At 40.1% G+C, this 19,979-nt stretch overlaps 1 protein-coding gene across 2 annotated transcripts; it reads left to right on the forward strand.

Annotated features, from left to right (window-relative positions):
* The first annotated feature begins 1,394 nt into the window (after positions 1 to 1,394).
* On the forward strand, positions 1,395 to 19,630 carry C1H3orf85 (chromosome 1 C3orf85 homolog). Of its 2 annotated transcripts, XR_012996389.1 has the most exons (5): positions 1,395 to 1,466; positions 9,381 to 9,529; positions 9,731 to 9,816; positions 11,667 to 11,812; positions 19,557 to 19,630. XR_012996389.1 is itself a non-coding variant. In XM_076350582.1 (4 exons), exons 1-4 carry the CDS (start codon positions 1,418 to 1,420, stop codon positions 11,743 to 11,745), a joined length of 363 nt encoding a protein of 120 aa, XP_076206697.1. In that variant the 5' UTR covers positions 1,395 to 1,417; the 3' UTR covers positions 11,746 to 12,516. The 2 variants fall into 2 exon arrangements, 1 of the variants encoding a protein (XP_076206697.1); XM_076350582.1 differs by lacking the exon at positions 19,557 to 19,630 and having other exon boundaries at positions 11,667 to 12,516.
* The last annotated feature ends 349 nt before the right edge of the window (positions 19,631 to 19,979 follow it).

The raw sequence follows: 19,979 nt of genomic DNA on the forward strand, positions 1-19,979 counted from the left end.
TGGAGCTTATTTCTGGGGGATCTACAGTTCTTGAGAGCTTCTCTATCACAGCCATCTATGTCACCCATTGTCAAATGTCCCAGTCCTTACACCTTTTATGCTAGTGCACAAAAATGCTGACATCTAACATTTAATTTAGTATCTCAGAGATGGGGAAAACTGATCGTAAGTTTGGATAATTAATATTTGTTTTTAACATGGCACCAGAGTGAAGAGCACCTGCCTGCATGCATAATTTTCTAGATGGGGTTGACTGATTTTTTTTTTTTTTTTGGAACAGTGCTAAAATAATACTAAAGTTGTGAAGTGACCTAGTGCGAGGTTAAGGATTCCACTGCTAGACCTGATGTTCAATAGTCTCCCCTCCTGCCCACCAATGTGTAATGACAAAAACTATAAGGCTCTGTAATTACATAACTAAATGCTCTTTTACTTCCCAACAAACCTTTGCTCCATCCACAGTCTAGACTGGATGTTCTGACTGTGAATGTAAGAATGAAGTACTACTGCCCATCAGTATGGAGTCTGGTCCCTGACCTATAACATCAGCAAGGTCTAAATCCCTGACGTAAAGACCTTCGAGTACATGCATGCTTGTGCTGGTGAACTGCAGAATAACTCACCTCAACGTGTGATGAAGCTCAGCTTTTCTGTGGTTCGTTGTCATCGGTGTAGGTGAGCTTATGAAGATAAACTGGTCTGCAGTAAGACAACTGTTACTGACAGTGAGTTGTATGTAAAAAGGCAACATCTAACTGGAGAGGTGGGAAAGGTAAGACAGCATAAACTCATAGTATCCCACACTACAGAATCCATTCACCAGCAGAAGGCAAGGAGAGACCCTGTGACCTGTGCCTGGTTCAGGGCAGAAACCCAACTCCCTCTCTCCTTCCGTGCCCTAGTGCTTTCTTGGTCAGTTTTATCATGGGTTTATTTTCCTCAACCCAAGCATTATACAGCTAAAATATACTGTGTACTTAGGCACTGCTCTCAGAGCAGGTGGATTCAAACACCATTTCCCACCATTCATATTTGCGTCAGACTATAAACCACTCACGCCCATTAACACAGCAAGGGGAAACCAATCATGCAGAAGACTGATTCGCAGACGCTTGCCTGTTCAGCGTGCACAGAACAAGCCCAATGTGCTATTTTGCATTATAAAGCTTATGGAGAAGTTAATGTATCCACACAATAATGAGCCATTATGGCTCATTAGAGGCTCAGCTTGCAAAGTCCAAAGTGTACAAACAGAGGCATATAGGACAAATCTGGACTAAGCACTGTACCCTGCCCTCTGCCTACACCAACGATTTACAGGTATCTGGTAAATGATTTATAAACCTAAAGATAACAAAGTATAAAACCATATGACTGCCTCCGCTTTACAAAGGAAACACTTTCTGGATAATTTGCCATGTCTCTGAAAATGTTTCAAATTCTGGTGTCTTCTCTGCTGTTTACAGGTAAGTGCCTGGCACCCTGTTTCATGTCATTCCCTTCCGGCTTGTTAAATAGAAAGCTGGCAAAAAACCCCCTTGTTACCACCAGAACAGCACTGATGGAAGAGAATTAACTAGAAATCACTGCAGCAGGGACATATGGGAGAGTGGGCGAGCACAAGACTGCATAGCAAATTCTGTGAAATACAGTCTTGATTCTGCTCCTTGTGACTACTTTTGAACCTCTTACTGCTCCACCCCTCAGGTATGAGGAGTGAGGATGCATTCCTGACCGAAAGGGATTCTTACAGGATGATTTCCTGAACTGTTAAAATTGTAGAAAGAGATTAATGTTGTTTTTCTGGAATCTTCCCTAAACATTGTTCCGATCTCAACATTTATTGTTTGTAAGAAACAATTTCACATGCATTTATAAGGACCCAAAATTATCTATTTCACAAGTGATTTCTGGGGTGTCTGATTTGAATTGGTTAAGGAGACTGTTTTTTTTAAAGCTCTCAGGCTGTCTGATCATTGAACCTTCACAGCACCCTGCAACCAGGGCACCTAAAATCAAGACTCACCCTGTAAAACTTGGACCAGAGTGGAAACGGATGGGGCAGGGCTGCAGCATCATCAGAGCTGAAAGAATGCTCTTCCCAAAGGAACACAGACTGGTACAGTCAATGATCAGTGATGCACATGCTGTGAGATTAATTTATTCCTCACTAAGTTAGAGCAAACCAGGCAGGCAGTAAGTGACTGTTGACTTCTCAGGTGATTGCCTGCATCATGGAAAGATGCTCCATCCACATGCGTGCATTAAAAGCATTTCACAGATCTGAGTGCACCAGCACACGTGCAGTAAATACATGATGTGAAGAGCTAAGGCAAAATGAGGTAGACAGAATTAGCCATTGCTTAATCATGAATTAACAAAAAAGGTGTTTTGTGAATTGGGACCACAGTCAGGTGTACTCTCTCATGGGCCAAATTGTCTTCCTTGTCATATGACCCTAAGTTTTGGCTGCAGTGAGGCTCTGCAGGGAGGGAAGGAGATGGAAAAGGTCTTTGTCTCTTCTGCAAGTTAGAGCTTACCTAGAAACCTTCCTTTCCCCTTATTTACACTTCCTGATCTGCTGTGCACCTGAGCTTGGACTATTCCTGGGTACTTGTCTGTCTTCCTGAACCTCACCTCCTTTCCATTGAAGGCGATCATGACACAAACAGTGTCACCTGAAGCCAAGCTGGGAGCACAGCAGCCTGCTGCCCCTCCTTTTGGAAGACTTTGCTTTCATCTCCCTTATGTCTTTGTTTTTCCTAACAGCCTTCTTTGCCCTCTTTCCCAGGTTCCTTTCTTCAAAAGGCAGGAAGAACTATTTATTACTGATTTTTAAAGAGCTCTTGAAAGTTTCATTGATCACAAACAGCTCAGTTTTTCATTAATTGTGAATCCTTTCAGCAATGATCAAGGTGGTGGTGAATTAAAACGGAGACTATAAGACTCACTATGAGAACCTGACTCTTCATCACACCCTCAACTCAGCTGCTATAAATCACTCCCCATAATAAATCATCTTCACATCTCTGGGAACAGGCTTTCTGGGCTGTTTGTTGGACCTTTTCTTTAGCCTCTGCAGAGTGCAGCAGCAAGGGATGGGGTACAAGAGTGTGGTGTCCTGGGACTGGGATCATTACTGAAGTCTCTCAGATGTCTGACTGGGGTGTCTTGCCCATTCACTCAAGGTTAAACCGATGGCCACGTATGGATTTAGGAAGGAAATTTTGCCGGGACCCACTAGGCAGGACCAATGGACCAATGCTTTTTTTAATACTTTGCTGCAGGGGAAGTAGTTCCTTCCCTAGGATTATCTACGATTTTTGCCAAATTGCCTTGCTATTTACCCGTACCTGACAACTTTCCTGACCCCCGGCATCACACCAGCAATACGTTCAATAGCTAATTCTGCATTAAGTGTCTGTAACTTGTCTGCCTTTGCTGATGAGGGAATGAGGTTGATGCTGTAGCTCTAATGATTGCTAATGACTGAGTTCTCATCTCTTAACCAGAGACCTTGTGTCCTGTGCTGTAAAATTAAGAATTGCCAAAGAATAGAGACTACTGTACTTCAAGCTCTAAAAATAAACAGATGAGACCAAAATTTCAAAGACTGGGTGATATGAATGGTGTTGAAGCACTTAACAATCAGTGACTTTAAATTTTGCTGTTGACAGGTATTAACAAATCTAACTGATTTAATTTTATCTGAAGGCCTGTTACCATCCAAACACTTTGGGATACATAGCCAATGTGCATGCGCACATTTCTTTTTCACTATTTGAAAAAGCGATATGCAGGTGTTCGACTTAATTTAATTGTATTCTTCAACTGAGAAAAGGTGACACGTGGCCCAGAGGTGGCCTGCATAATCCAAAAGTCTATTCCTGCCGCAATCCACCCAAGTACGCAAAGTACTGACAGATAACCGCATCTTGATTTCCATGGAGTGCCACATAACCTAGAGAAATACTTTAGTGAAGAGAAAACCAGCTGCTTTCACACTTTTCTTTCATTGCTTGCACTGTTGTGCTGTGGTATTCTGAATCCTCAGACTGAGTCCTGGGGTCTGGCTTTGTGAATCTTTCCTGGATTAAGAAAGTTAGATAGCTGAAGCATGGAGGGGTCCATTCTGGCTCATTTCTAACCTTAAGAAACACCTGAGCTGCAGCATTTGATTTACTTTTTCAAAGTTCCCAACACGTCAGCACCAGCCACCTCAGCAAGGTTAAAGTGTCCAAGGTTGAAGTTTAGCTCTGTCCAAGTTTAGCCTCTGTCCAAGCTCTGTCCTAACATGCTGATAAGACCGGCAGCCTTACCCCTGTGAGCTGGCATTTTGACCAGACAATCACCAAAGCCAATAATAAGAAGACTTATTAGACTAAAAGGAAAGGAGCCAGAGCAACTGCCAACTTTTGACATTTAAATTCCACTGATATAAATAACTTCAGCAATAGGTTTTCAGGTTTTCAGAAACTTGCAATAGTCTTCAGAAACTAGGGAAAGAAACAAACAGCTCCAGTTTATATGAAAATGTACACAGAGAGTAGCTGAATTGTTGCTAAGTAATTGTCAAATTTTTTGTAAATATCACAGCAAATCAGACATAAACCACTTTTCCCGGTGGTAGATGCACACCAGGGATAAATTTTGGTCCCAAGCCTTGAGATTGCTCCTCACCACTTATACAATACTGTTGATCTAGATAAAAAAGGCTCCCTGTGGGGGGTGGTGGTGAAGCATATCCTATACTAAAGCAAGTTTAAAGGTTTGTCTTCTTATCATTTAACTCTACCATTAGACATGCAAACGGTGGCTTGCCTGCTTTCCCCAAAGACTGCTAAGCACACAATGGCTCATACTGCTTAGCTTTTAAAAAAGAAAAAGTGTATCAATTGAATGGGTGCCTAAGCAGGCAAAGGTGTCAAAATTTAATCCCTTATTCACCTTTTTGACTGTGTGATGAAGTGGATCATTGCACATTCAGCTGATAGAAAAAGATGTCTTCCTGGGAAGATTTTGCAGTTGTACCCAGCTAAATATCTTGCTTTCTATCCTTGCACAATAGAGTTAAGCTTCTATTTGAGTCTAGTATGAAGAGATTTTTATGCACAATAATTTAATATCTATGCAGGTTAATTTTATATTTTAAATGCAGTTTGCTTGTTATACTGTAATACTTTTTTATTATTACCTTGACGTTCCAAGCTATTTGATATGCCTTTTTCATAATCAGGGTTTTTTTTTTATAGTCAGTGCTGGATTAAGTGCACATTTGTTATTTTGACAAAGATAACAAGGTTCTACCACCATCTTCCCTCTCTCAAGTTTAGTCTTATACCAGTTCACACTAATCCAAAATGAGATGCTCAGAAGGCATCATAGCAGTAATGATTACTAATAGTTTTCCCTCTGGACAATCTGTTTAGGTGTAGAGGATAGACAAAACTACCTGCTGAAAGCAATAATTACATGAGCTAAGCATCTGCTTGCTAAAACCAGCCAATTTTTTCTATATTTTTCTTTTCATATGAGAACACTGAGTGAATCTTCAAGAGATGATGAAAGGAAACACTCTAACTGGTAACAGCTGATACAGCCCCTGCAATAGTTCACTCCCCACACACATTCCTCTTATTTTGCCTTTGGGCCATTATTCCCTAAATGTGCTTTTCAAATAACAATTTTATCTAACAGAAAAGAGGGAAAACGGTATTGAATAAAAACAGTAACGTACAATACATCTGACTGCTCTTCACAGTGAGTTAACTTTGTTTCACTACAATTTGAAATTCTTCATCTTTTTTTCAGCTCAACTTTATGCACTGTGAGCCATTTCATTAACATTACCCACCTGCTCCTAACTCCCTCTAGTCTCACACCTAGGTGCTCTGAGACTCCATTCTCCTGGTTTCTGTGCTAGTCTTCTGCAAGATGGAGAGCTGCAGTCCTTCAGGAATAGTCTGTGTTTATAAAGCACCTACGCGAGCAACAAACTCTTCCACAATCTTTTACTAAGCCGTTCAAAAGGCGGGGAAGAATTACACCCAGTCTGAGAAACTTAAATTGAGGCAAGACATAGGTTATTGCTGAAGACTACACAATGTATTCAGAGGGGCTACTCCAATGGAGACATCTGGTCTGATGCCCCCAGACCTACATTAGAGCTTTAAGACCTTGCTTTCTCTGAGCTCTGCCAGAGCACAAGCAAACGTGCAACCCTGCTTGTCGGTGTAATCCCAGTGACAGACCAACAGGACTATTTCTGGTTTCACTAGAAATGGTCTCACTTAGAGTTATTCTGGAGGTGAATGAAGTTTGCCCCATTCAGAGACATATAATGATCCTTACAGTAAGATGAAGAGAGAATGAGCTAAGCCTGAAGGATTAGTTTGAATATAAAGGCACTTTCCTGATTTTCTTCTGGTACTTATGCATCTTTGGAGTGCCCCAGCAGCTAGGGACAAGCCTTGCAGAGATGGCCCCCAAGTGCTAAAGGTGAGAGGTGGAAGGATTTGAGATAAGAGCTAGAAAAGAAGAAGAACTGAGTGTCTACAGTGACAAAAGAAGCCAAGAGCAGAGCTGACACCCCTGCCTCCTCTTGGAGCAGGCAAGTGCACTTTAATCAAAGTGAATATTCAGTATGGTTAGGGATGGCATTTCTCATTGGATAGAGGTGCAGCCAGAGCAGACTGTATATTAAGAATTGAAAGTTAATACCCTTAAGACGCAACATTCCGCACCACAGTAGCCAAGACAACACCTCACCATCCCACCAGCAGGACGACAAGCTCATTTTTTGAAGACACTGGCAGCAGGGAAAAGAAACACAAAAAGCAGAGCTGCTTAATGATCTTTTTTTCTAGCTTACCTAGAAGCTGGAAGGCCAGAGCACATATTGGTGATAAAATGTAATGTTTAATGGCCCTTACTAACTATATATATATTTAAACAAAAGTGAAGCCTGTTACTGAGCCAATTTCTGATCCCAGTTCAGTTATCTCAGTCCAGAAATGCAATCATGAGCTTACAAAATATTTAATACCAAAAAACCACCCCAAATTCACTAAAGAGCAGTTAACAGCGCATAGATTTTCTACTGGATAATAGTAAATTGCCAGAGAAATAATGAAATTTGGCATGAGCTTGGTTTTATCTTGTGCAGCTCTGGAACAGAAGTGTAGCAGCTTAATAGACAAATGCAAGAAATATATTTCTTTCTTCCCCAGGCCAAAATCTTACTTGTTTTCTGAAGTACAGAAATAGCTATTCCTCAGTTCCCTAAGGGAGAGAGCAGTTCACACAACAGGAGTCTTCACACCAAATGTCTGAACTTAGGTTTTTCCATGGAGTTGTTAACATTTTTAAAGATGGTGTTCCTTGAAAACTCCCTACCCCAAAATTTCTGCCTCCAGTTTCTGATTATAGTAACTTGGAATCTGAAGAAACTGAAGTAGGAAGGAACTACTGGGACTGTCATTCCTTGCTAGATAAATTTTCTAAAGTACTATTTCATGTCTTTGTTAAAAGTGAAGATGACAACCACCTTCACTTCTGTTTTGTTTGTTACTGTATAATCAAGCATTTTCTCACCTTCTTTTCGAGCATTTTTTGGCTTTGAAAAGAAACAAAGTGAAAAGGAACAGCAAATACTCTAGTTTACATATCTGCTACCTATTCAGTGTACAGTTGCTTCTACTTAAAACACTAAAAAGCGACCATATCGCAGATGATCAGCAAAGGTAGCAATAATAGCAAGTGAACTGGATTCAGCTGAGCATTGCACATGAAAGCAAAAATTTGACATTCTTAGTTAGATTTTCCCCCTAGAAATTCAGGAATAAGGGTATTGGAGAGCTGTCAGTGAGGCGACAGCTTGCCCTGCTGTCGTGGTTTAAACCCAGCCAGCAACTAAGCACCACACAGCTGCTCACTCACTCCCCCCTGGTGGGATCGGGGAGAGAACCAGAAGAGTAAAAGTGAGAAAATTCATGGGTTGAGATCAAGACAGTTTAATAGGTAAAGCAAAAGCTGCGCACGCCAGCAAAGCAACACAAGGCATTCATTCACCCCTTCCCATCAGCAGGCAGGTGTTCAGCCATCCCCAGGAAAGCAGGGCTCCATCACGCATAACGGTTACCTGGGAAGACAAACGCCATCACTCTGAACGTGCCGCCCCTTCCTTCTTCTTCCCCCAGCTTTCTATGCTGAGCATGACATCATATGGTGTGGAACATCCCTTTGGTGAGTTGGGGTCAGCTGTCCCGGCTGTGTCCCCTCCCAACTCCTTGTGCACCCCCAGCCTGCTTGCTGGTGGGGTGGTGTGAGAAGCAGAAAAGGCCTTGGCTCTGTGTAAGCACTGCTCAGCAACAACGAAAACATCCCTGTGTTATCAACGCTGTTTCCAGCACAAATCCAAAATGTAGTCCCATACCAGCTACTGTGAAGAAAATTATCCTAGCCAAAACCAGCACAATTGCTGAGCTCCCATTTTAAGACACAATAGACAAGGGTTCAAGTTCTCGGCCCATCTGTACCAAATATGTGCAGGTCACCCTCAGGTGTCCATTTAAACCCACTTCACTAAATTGGAGCACACCTGTTTACAGACACTGGCCTCAGCTTGGCTGATGTATCTAAGTTTCAACTTAACCAGCAGTTTGTTAAAAATTGTATGATTCGGACTGACGTGCTATTTCAGACTAGTTTAGCCCCAAATGAATTTGTGTCTCAAACACTGGAGACTAAAAATAAAAGACTTTTCCTGGACCATGGCCTTTCATATGAAGTCAATGAGGAATTCAGCCCTTTTTCTTGAGCAGAATGGTTATTTCAAGAAGATCTGCAAGAAGTACTTCTGCATCTGGGGTGGCCTCAAAAGCTGTCTAAAACAATGCAATAACAGGAGTAGAAGTGCAATATCTTTTGCTCATAGAGTAATTTCCATGCATGGAATTTCTATGCTGCTACTAATGAGAGTAAATACTACATCTAAACCAGGAGGTTTAGAAAGCATAGTTAAATTCATAGCTAGGTTTAGGTGTTTTTTTTTAACTTTAGGCTTCTCAGCACACCTGAGGCTAGTGCAACTCCAGTCTAAGTTTTTTTCAGTCACAAAATCTTGTATTAAAAATAAATTAGTGCCTTTAATTTGACTGTCATTTTATTTACTTTGGATTCAACAGCAAAACAATGATTTATAGAATTTGTTTCATTAACTTCAGGCTTAAAAAAAAAAAGTCTTTCTGAAGATCTAAGATAGGACCATCTTTGATTTCTGTTAAATAAACTACAGGTCCAAAGACATGCTCCTTGGTATGAATATGTTTTTTGAAGTGCACATTCTAAGATATTGTTCTGATGTGACAAATATTTCTCAGCTTCAATTTCAGGTGTTCTTGGAGCACCTTTTCTGACAGAAGAATCAGCAAATCAATTCATACGACTTAAACGACAGATACCATATTCTCAGAACTACTGGGACCCAAGCAGCAGCCAGAATGCATGGGGATACACTGTGGCTGAACAGGTATTTTCTTCCATCATCTTGCAGCATCTATTGAAGAAAAAGAAAGTACAGGTCTGGGATTAACACGTAACAGTAACCCTTTGGGGCAAAGGAGGAAATCTGTCCGATTTATCAACGCAGGCAAGGTTGCTCAGTAGTCACACACTGTATTTATTCAGTATCAAAGCTCAGAATATTTTTTTCTGTTTTGATCTACTTCAGGTTAGTGAATCATGGACAGCTTTGAGAGACACAGCACAATACTACATGGACTTGGGTTCTTTTGCCTTTGATCCTTCGATTGCCAGGTACGATGGGGTTTCTCAACAGAGCGTTTCATAGACTCAGACCGCATGTGTGTACCGAAGTAATTAAAATTGACCAAAACCAGCACAGAGTGCTGGCAATTGGGTCCTAGTGGCATAACCTGACACATTAACAAACCTGATTATAAGAGGCGTCTTGAAAAATTAAAGAAGATTTGTTTTTACTGTCCAAGTTTTATAGTTATTTAAATGCGGTCATTTTATTGTGGCAAGTTCTTTTTTAGGTATGCTTTGGAAGAATTCATTAAAAGCTAAAAGAATATATATCTTTTTAAAAGTCCACAGAAGCTAAACTGCAGCAATATATCCTACATAGTTGATTTAAAAAGCAGACAGAAAGCAATTCCTGAGGAGAAAAATAAAAGATAAAAAACCCCACCTATTTCAGTAACAAAACTGTATTCAGTGTAGAATAAAACCTCAGTAGAACAAAACAGAGAATGAGACATAGCAGTTGATAAAAACAGTATTTATAGATCAGCACACAAGTACATGAAGTATCTCAAATTGTCATAGAGAAATTATTTAGGACTGTGCTAAAATGTACACATTTTTGGGACACAGTTTTGTCAAATTTAGGGAACAATTGTTAAATGATTCGGTTTGACAAGCACAATGCAGAATACACACATTATTCCTGCAAAACACTTCAAATGAAGATACTGCAGTCCTTTGAAATGGACAGGAGGGGGTAGAACTAAACTCATACAACTTCAGGTTTCAGTGTCTAAAATAGTTACTAAGACATAGCAACCTGATTAGTCTGACTGTAACCACCAATAGGAAAATGGGTAGACTTCTTCTTATAATATACTTTGAATTGAATACGTTTTGAATTTTATTGACTTAAAAATAGCTTTCTTTTTGAAAGTGAGCACAAAGATTCATTTTGAAATGTGGCTTTTGAAAAACACTTTTTTTATAAGATAAGAATTTGATTTGGAGAGTCTCAGATTGAGCTTCCTAGGACTGTTCCACCTGAAAGGCAATACCAGTTTCACTCACTCTGAGCAGAAGCAAAGTAGAAGAGAATAGCTAAAAGTCATGATTTCCCTGCCCTACTGCCAAGCCTTCAGCTGGTGCCCTTGGGCAACTGGAAGGAAGCACCAGGATATTCTCTCACAATTTCTAATACTGAGCTGGGCAGCAGGTTTCTTGGCTAGCAGCAGTCACTTCTGCCTTATGACAAATCTGAAGTTACCTGAAGACACTTTACTCAGTTTTCTGGAAAAAACCCCACCCTGTCTTTTCCATCAGAAAAATTATTCAGGTAGAAAATGCCTAACTGTGTCTAATTATTAGTTGTCCAATGCATGTGTCTGAAGGCTGTGATCCTGACACCTGCCAGGCATACTGCAAGATGAGTTATGCCTCCAGAATGATAATCCTTATGATTGTCATATGACAGGATTAAAGTCAGTTTACAGAAACACAGTTATAAGCACTCCCACTGAAGCATGTTTATGACTTCAGAGTGAAGCTGGTTAACTCCAGACTGAAATAAACTTTCTGATGCTAAGATGACAGAAATTAACATCCTGAGTTTTTATGAAGGCATGTAGTAGAAAAGATATCAAGCTAAAAGCTACAAAAAACATTATGAATAAAGTAAAGCAATGATTTTCAACCTTATTGTTCATGATTAGTGATATTTCTGCGATGGCCAAGAAAAGCAAGCCTATACAGCATATGCAGGAATCTGGTTCAGGGGCTGTACTTCCGGAAGAAAACATTTGCAATAGCTTGCAAATCTGAAGACTGGAGCTGCCGACAGGATCTTTAAATTAATTTTGCAAAATGTTTCTAAAAGGAATTTATTCCATCTTTTCTAGCGACAAGATCAGATCTTACACGGACATGCTACAGCAGTCTGGGACTCACCTCCAGCAACAGACAAGGATGAGCTATTAAATCCTACACATCTCATATCTGGCCATGTTAGGATATGGCATGTTATGTATTTGCCATTATGTATTTGGTAAGATGACTTTATCTCATCCCACTGTCTAAAACCAAAATTAACACACTAATTCTCTCAACACTGCATATTTTTATTGATAAGTAGAAGTGAGATGTAAGTAATGGTAGATTGAATAAGAAGTTGAAGACAAGGCAACTGTTAACTTTTAGCAGATTAGGTTTAAAAACCCCTGTGTTTTCAGGTAAAACATTTTTTTGACTAAACAATTGTTTTTAAATGTACATTCCTGCTTCTGTGACTGAAAACCACACTTTTATTTCTCAGTATTTTACTTTAGGTACATTTTTGAGAGGCAGTTAAGAAATGGATGCCGGTCACTTTGGGTGGGTAAGAGAAATAGAGCACATTTGCTCCAGGTTTGCCTGGTAAGACGAGTATACTTCTGTACTTCAAGTGTATTTCCATTTTTTCAGGTACTGGGGTCAAATTAGTAGGTATTACAGCATACATCCATATCATGTGTATGCTTTGCTTTCTGCATTTAAACTTCTGTACTTGGTCTTGAATGCCAAAACCAACTGAAGCCACAGCTACCACTGTGAGTTACTTTTTCTTACTCTGTGGAAGTAGGAGCTGGTGGAAACACTTGTTCACGGCTCTTTTTCTAATAAAAGTGGTGATGACAAAAAGTTCTTTATGCCAAGTTCTTGAGTCTGGAAGTTTCCCCATTCCTATCCATTAATCTACCTTATTTCAGGACGTCTTCGAAGAAAAAACACATTTCTTTTATGTGTTATTAATATAGTGTTAGCAATTAAAAGCTTTCAACCCTGCTCAAAATTTCTGCATGGACAAAGAGGACCTGTTGGGGAAACTGAAATGTATGGTAACCTTAAGGTCAGGGTAGGTGAAGGCAGGCAATTTTTGCTCACTTTTTATCCCCAAAGAGCATGTTGTGTGTGTTGTGTGTTCGGGGTTCTTTGTGAATACGGACTGTATCCTGATGGGAATTAATTCAAAGATAATGTTGAATCTTCTAAAAAGAAATGCATATTCTGGCATTTTGGCAATCTCTACCACGCTCCTAGGTATGAAACTATCCTTAGACCGTTATTAATTTCCTTGCATAGGACAATGGGCCTGAAATTGCCATTATTCATTAGCTGAACCTGAAAATTCATTAAACACTTGAAAGAGATAAATGAGGTGCAAGTTCAGTATTTACCATGTAGAATTTCACATCTTCAGTCACACTACTTAATTATGAACAGTTCATTCAAAGATAAGGGGTGACAAGTGATGTATAAACTAAAAGACCTCACTAGTTAAACACAGTCATGGCCTGTCCCTTCTGTCCCCCTTCCCTGTGTTGCTCGACCTTGGATAAGCGAGTGCTCCAGATCCTAAACCATCCACTATTTTCCTCAGTAACAGTGCAGACATGACAGAGTTACTGAAACTCTTCAATTTATAGCAAAAAGCAGGACTGTAAGGATAAGCATTGCCTTTTATTTTAAATGAATATAAAGTAAAAATCAAAGGATCTGCCTCTTCCAGCTGTGCACTTGGCTGGTCCCAGAGATATTGCCACTCTGCAGGCAGTGATGCCCAAGCCACTTGTGCATCAGTTCCTGAAGTGCTGCTGTTTTCAGCCCTGCCTCTCTAATTGATTTTGTTGCTGCCAAGGCAGGGGTTTGGCATCTGCTTGAGAATTAGCTGCAGTTTTCATGCCTGCATGGTAAGTTAAACGAAAATGGGAGTTAGTTCAGAAGTTGATTTGCAAACGGACAACAGGCATCCCTGGAGCATGGACAACAAAGTCCACCAATGAGGTGGAAGGTAAAATGAAATGCGTCTTACCTCATCTACTATCAGCTGGTGAGGTAACTGCCCAACCTTTATGAGCCATTTTATGGTTGTCAGAGCCATAAAATTAGAATAACCACTGCCTTAAGTCTATTGCCACAAGGACAGTCTGGCATGAGGCTGGCTTTGGGACCAAAATATCAGACAAAGCCAGGGGATGCAGTTTGACAGTTCTGTTGTACTTAGACACGACTAGTTCCTTTAAAGAAGTTCTGAAAGCCAGAGCCTCAACCTGCAAAGCCGTAGCTTCAAGCTAATGTCACTAATTCAGATAATTAGTCTTGCTGAATTAAATGGGAAGAATTGTGCATGCACAAGTAACGGTGGAGGATGAGGTGCTTATTTCGTGTTATCAAAATACATGCCACTCATGACAATAAGCAAATGGCTTTCACAGGCATTTGAATGTTAAACTCTTTCCTCTGCATTTATTAATAACCAGGAAAAATATATACCCTGTGAATTTGCTCCCCTTATTTAGCTTCACATACTGTTTCAGCACTTTAACACAAGTAACTTTGGACCGTTCTTTACTGTGTTTTCCCACACATCTTCATGTTGCCACCTACAGGTTTTATGTCCTTGCTTTTTCTACACAGCACAGATACACATGCAGTCTCTTATTGATGACAAATCCAAAGAACAGGGCTAAACTAAAAAGAATTTCAAGTACAGCTCTGCTGGTCATGAGAGTGGAAATATAGGCCTCAGGACACAGGATCTTTGCTTCTAGCACAACGGAGAGCAGTTCCTCTAACTAGTTTCTGAACACTGCAACTTTTTTGAGGAAAAAAGACCCCTAAACCACACAAACACCAAAGCTCCCTGAGGCCAGAGACAGCAGAGGTTCTGGGGGAGAGAGGGAATAGGCAGAGAGGAATAGGGGTCACAGAAAGCTGAAGTCATGTTTGTCTCCATATAGACATTAATTGGATGGATGCAGAGAACATCTGCCAGGCAGTCCCAAGTTTCCGACTCTTTTCTGAGTGATGTGAGCAAGATGACTGTCTAAGGTCAGCAGAATTACAGAAATCAGGATGCCCAAGTGTCTCATGGTTGATTACTATCTCCAGGAGAAGCTCTTCCTCAGGCAAGACACTTACAGGGTCTCCCTCCCATGGTGGTTCTCCAGTGCTGAGTCAGATCTGAATCATGCTGCAGCCCCTTCCTCAGAGCACTTGCCTATTCCCTCAGCTTCTTGGATCCATAATTTTGCAAAGCTTAGAAGAATCAAATTGCCTTTGCGATCTCTGCTACTCTGTCAAGTTGAATTGAAAACAGGCCACAGGTTAAAAAATTACTGCGGCTAGACATGGGGCATAAACAGGTGCCTACCCAGACAACATGATTGTAGGAGCCTTGCTTTGTTAGAGAACCAGATGAAAGATTCAAGTGTAGTCTGACATGACAGGAGAAGTAAGAAGACCCATCTCTCCAATAATAGTTAAAGAAAAAGATTAATACTCCATGGGCTTTCTTTTAATGAGAAAAACAAGTCATTATGAACAGAGCAAATAGGGGAAGCTGTAGAAACCAAGTAACCTATATATAACCCATGTTACAAATGCTGAATGTGGGATAAGTACTAAGATACACTGTTTTCTATAAGCTCAGCAGAACAGGTGAGTATATAGAGGTAATGAGAGAACAATTTATTTTATGAGCTGAAATGGTTTCTACAAACAGAAGACTGGCACCTGGTTTTCAATGAAAGATCTACACACTACTTCATCACTATGGTAATTCATATGATTGAACCTGGTCTCATACGATTTTAATTCATAAACCTTTTGAGTTTGCATCACACTATTGCTATGCACTTGCTTTGCACTTGATCTTCTGTTGTCTTAATTTAAACCAAAACAGCTGAGACAAAATATTCATCTAATCTATACCTGCTGCTGTAATCCACAATGCCAGCAAAAGTGAGCTGTGTTCAAAGCAATTTTTTGTTGGCTGATTAAATATACAAACCACCCACCTGTGACAGGTACATTGCCGTAACCACTCCGTGTAGAGTGGAAAATAAATTATTAGTGTTTTGCATCATCCATAGGAAGCAATTAGATCAGTAGTTAGAATGTAAAGACAGAAAATTATCCAAAATTGAAAAGTTCAGTCAGGAAAAGAAATAAGCATTCTTTGTATGTCATTATTATCTTAAGTAAACAAACATCAGTAATTACAGTTCTGCCCCAAAGACTGTTTCAAACAATATGACATCAAACCTGCGGAGTCTACTTTCCACTAGCTGGAAAAAGAGTAACAACTCTTTTTACAAGAGGTGAGTGGTATCAAGCTGGATATCTGTAAAGGTGATCGACATGTGGTGACACAGCAAATGTCTGTTCCCTTTGAGCCTAGACCAAAGTCATGTCCTATCACAGCACTAGGCAGGCTGAGTGCTGTGGCTGGCTGTCTTAGAGATGAAACAAATACTCTCTGAGCCCTGTAATGTGAATGTAACCATCACCTCTCTGGGGGAGCAAGCTTTCCCTATGCCAGTGTCAGTCCAGGCAGGGGTAGGGAAGGAAAAAGGGACAGACTGGTGCACTTCAGCCTTCTAGGATCGATCCATAAAAGCTTCTTTCTCTATGAGGCATTACAAGATAGTCAGCTTGGAGTGACATTTCTTATTCAGCTACTTACTCCCGGTCATACAACCACTGCTAAGGTGATTTCATGCCAGTCACTGCCTCCTTGTCAGGACTGAATAAGCATGTGAGATCCTGTCTGAATAATTCAACTATGTCCTCATTGTGATTGAAAGCTGCTGTGCATCAGGGAGCTAGTTCAGGGAAGGCTTAAAAAACGTCCTTACAATTGCTGTCAATATTATTATCATAAATCCAAGGCCCGATTGTGCAAGGTGCCATGAGAAAGCAGTTAGTCTGGCATCCTCAAAATGCAGGTAGAACTGTCTAAGGACAAGAAAACAACCACAGGGAGAAAGTGGCTAAAAAGACAACCATGGATCTTGGTGGTGGCTGCTCAGCACTGCAAAATAACTGATTAGGTAGTTATTTAGAAGAATGAGTTAAAAAGAATCTTGTCTACAATTTGAAACATGCTTTGGATGAACCTTGCACAGAGAACTATAAAGCACTGCTTCCTCCCAGTGTCTGTACTCAAGTATTTATGGTGTTACCTTTGCTGCAGAGTTCAGGTAGGAGGCTCAGTGCTGAGAGATCTACCACAAGCTTTCTGATGGAATGGGACCTATACCTCCCCACGTTACACCATAGGCAGGATGCAGTCTGATTTTTGCAATAGTACCTCAGAAGGCAGCTACCATTACATTATACCAAAGCTACATATACTGACTTTTTGTTTTTAATATAGAAGTGCTTACAGAAATGAGGAAGAGTCTATTTATGAACATTTACCATAGTGAACCTAAGGGGAAAAAAAACCCCCATGCTTTTACTCATATGTCATTTGGGACAATTACTTTTTGCTAAGCATACAAACAATTCAATCAGAGTCACTATACTTTGTGGACTATGGAAATAATTTTCCTACAAATAAGAAAGTAATCTCCCTTTTTGTTACTCGGGGTTACACAGTTCCCTACTCCTTTCTCATCCTCTGCCCCTGGCTAAGGTCTGTTTTCATTCCCTCAGTAATTCCCAAAGGATTAGATCTAGCCAAAGTACATCCACAGGTACTGTTTATAGCAACCACATATTACTCTGTGCCTCACTAAAATGTTCAGGCTGCCTTGATCTATCAGGTCAACTGTGTCGGGAACAGCATACCTAGCAGCAATTAGAAAATAAGAAAATTACAACAAAGTCTCTTTCCTTGAAACGACGGACTTTGTCATTAAGACATGCTAGTCTGAAACCAGTAATGGAAGCTGAAGGATTTTCAGAGAATTGCTTGTCTGCCAGCTCCCCCTTTCCCACAGTGAAAGCTTTGAAGCTACGTTACTAGTGGGAGCAGTGACAACAGAGGACAGGGAATTATTTAAGGTGGGCAGAGTCTTCCTTTCCAGGTCTAAACTAATACTTCAAATTGCATGCCTGGAAATGAAGGGGCAGCCAGCACACATGCTGAAAACATCAGGCACACCCTCCTAAAATCAGCTTCTTGAAGAACAGTTGAGTAAGCAGAGATTAACACACAAAAATGCTGCATCATCTGCATCATAGCTGGTTGCTTAGAAAAAATAAGACCCAGGAGAACCAGGAATAGATAACCACATTTGTCTCAGAAGCTCACTGGATAGCCTGGGCCAGCCAAGTTTTCTCTGAATCTTTTTCAAGTTGAACTAATCTGCCCTGAAATCTGCTGGCTCGAAACTGCTGCTAATATTAGTTCGGGAAGGGAACTCTGAGAGAAACACTTTGAAATTGTCAGAACGAAAACTGACAATTTTTGGTCAGAAGCGATATGTCTTCTTTTACAAGTCCTGCAGTATCAGGACTCAATCAAGTTAAAGAGCTGATTTTACCATCCTCTAAAATTGAACATCCTGAAGTATGTATGAAAATGGCTTACAGCACTAAAGAGCATAGACGTGAATTCATTATCTTTCTAGTGCAAGATCATACGATGTGTAACAGCACTGCCAATCATTATGTCCAATGAAAATAATGGATAAGTGTTTCTGTCTCATTATCTTGTGACAGGATTGTTATTAACTTGTGACTATACAACAGTTTTATAGAAAGACTCCTTGAGGACAGGCTATGTATATATACATATATATATATATATGCCTGATTAATTTTCCTTTTTTTTTCCCCATTGCTTAGATTGCATAGCAAGCAAGTGTCCTAGATGGAAGGGACCACTCAGTGATTGCTAAACTGTGGGCTTTATAGTTCTCCAAACTTGCATTAACACAAGTGAATATACACCACAGAATTTTTTTCAAACCCAGAAAAGTTGGCTGTTAAGAATGCATAACAGTCCACAGTGAAAACATGGTTTTCCAGAAAAAGGTTGGCAAGTGTCATCGAATTACAAGGTGGTAATGAGATCTGAGGTTTTTTTCAGCATGTACGGATGTCCTGCTACTCTGATATGCCAGTGCCAAACTGTGCCTCCAGAAATAATTAACAATAGCAGTTGCACAGGTACTTTGTCAGTAGAAACACTGGAGAGTGATGAATCCATGCAAAGATTGCACAGGTAGAATAGAAAGATCATTACAATAGACAGATACATTAATAGGCTAGCAGTGTATTCTTAGTGTGTGAAGTTCAGTTTTTCAGTTTCATCTTTTTCCTAGGCTCAATGTCAGTGAAGAAGGTTTGAATAATTTCAAGGAAATCAGTTATGATTTTTGTCAGTTGTTTTTATGTATTTGTTTAATTTTACAGCGTTTTTTTTTTCTTAATATTACAGCTTTTAGAAACTACAGTATCATATTTTACTGTAGAGTGCTTAGCTGCAATTTTTCCTGCCAATCATATTATGTTGTCTTTGTTTCCAAGTGGAATGAGCACAGCTCCTGCGGGGTATTCACTTCATTGACCAGCAGAAAAACAATTAAAATTCTCAGCCCACAAATATTCATGCATAGACACTCATGCCACTTGAACTCCAGATGAAAGTTGAGAATGAAGACAGGATGCCTGAATTTTTACTTACATACACATAAATACCCATCTGAATTACCTGAATTCCCTTCCATGTTCTAGCAGAGCCACTTTTTAGCAGTATCCCACAGCCTTGTGGCCACACTTGGCCCACTTACACAGTAAATACTTTATTTGAGCACTTTCAAAGGAGATCAAGTTAGTCAAAAGGCTATGAAATAAACTTAAATTTGCAAAATGACTTAATGAAACAGCCTTGTAAAAAGGCCAGCCACCACCAGTGGTTCTCTAGGCTACAACGGCTTCTGGACAGTTTCACTTTGTCCTATAAAGCTCCAGCTTGTTTTAATTAACTACACAACTGACTTTTTTCTTCCTCTGCATAGTATTATCATAGCTGTGAGAGAGAAAGAGCCTTCCCAGAAGAGCCTCAAGTTTTAAAAACTACACAGGAAGACTCATGAGTTTCTTCTTGCAAGACGATGTCAGTCGTGAAAGTCATTCTTCTACACACCATCTGATAAAACCCAAGTCTCAATCCTAACACCTTCTGTAAAGTCCAAGATCACCCCTCAAAAGTAAGTATCAGTCAATAGTCAGCCTAAATCAGTTGATTACCGTCATGCCTAGTCTCAAGAGTTAGTAATGAGCTACATGTATTTTTCTGATTTAAAGGTTTGGACAAGTGTTGTGGTCAATTTTTGAGCTGGTATCCAGTAGCAAATTCAGCAGATAGAGACATTTCACATTGAAAGGTTAATGGTGATATGTCTAGGAAGACAGCAGAGGAAAATGGACGTGTTACTCCT

This window comes from Aptenodytes patagonicus, chromosome 1 (genome assembly GCF_965638725.1).
Source record: "Aptenodytes patagonicus chromosome 1, bAptPat1.pri.cur, whole genome shotgun sequence".
Lineage (NCBI taxonomy): Eukaryota > Metazoa > Chordata > Aves > Sphenisciformes > Spheniscidae > Aptenodytes > Aptenodytes patagonicus.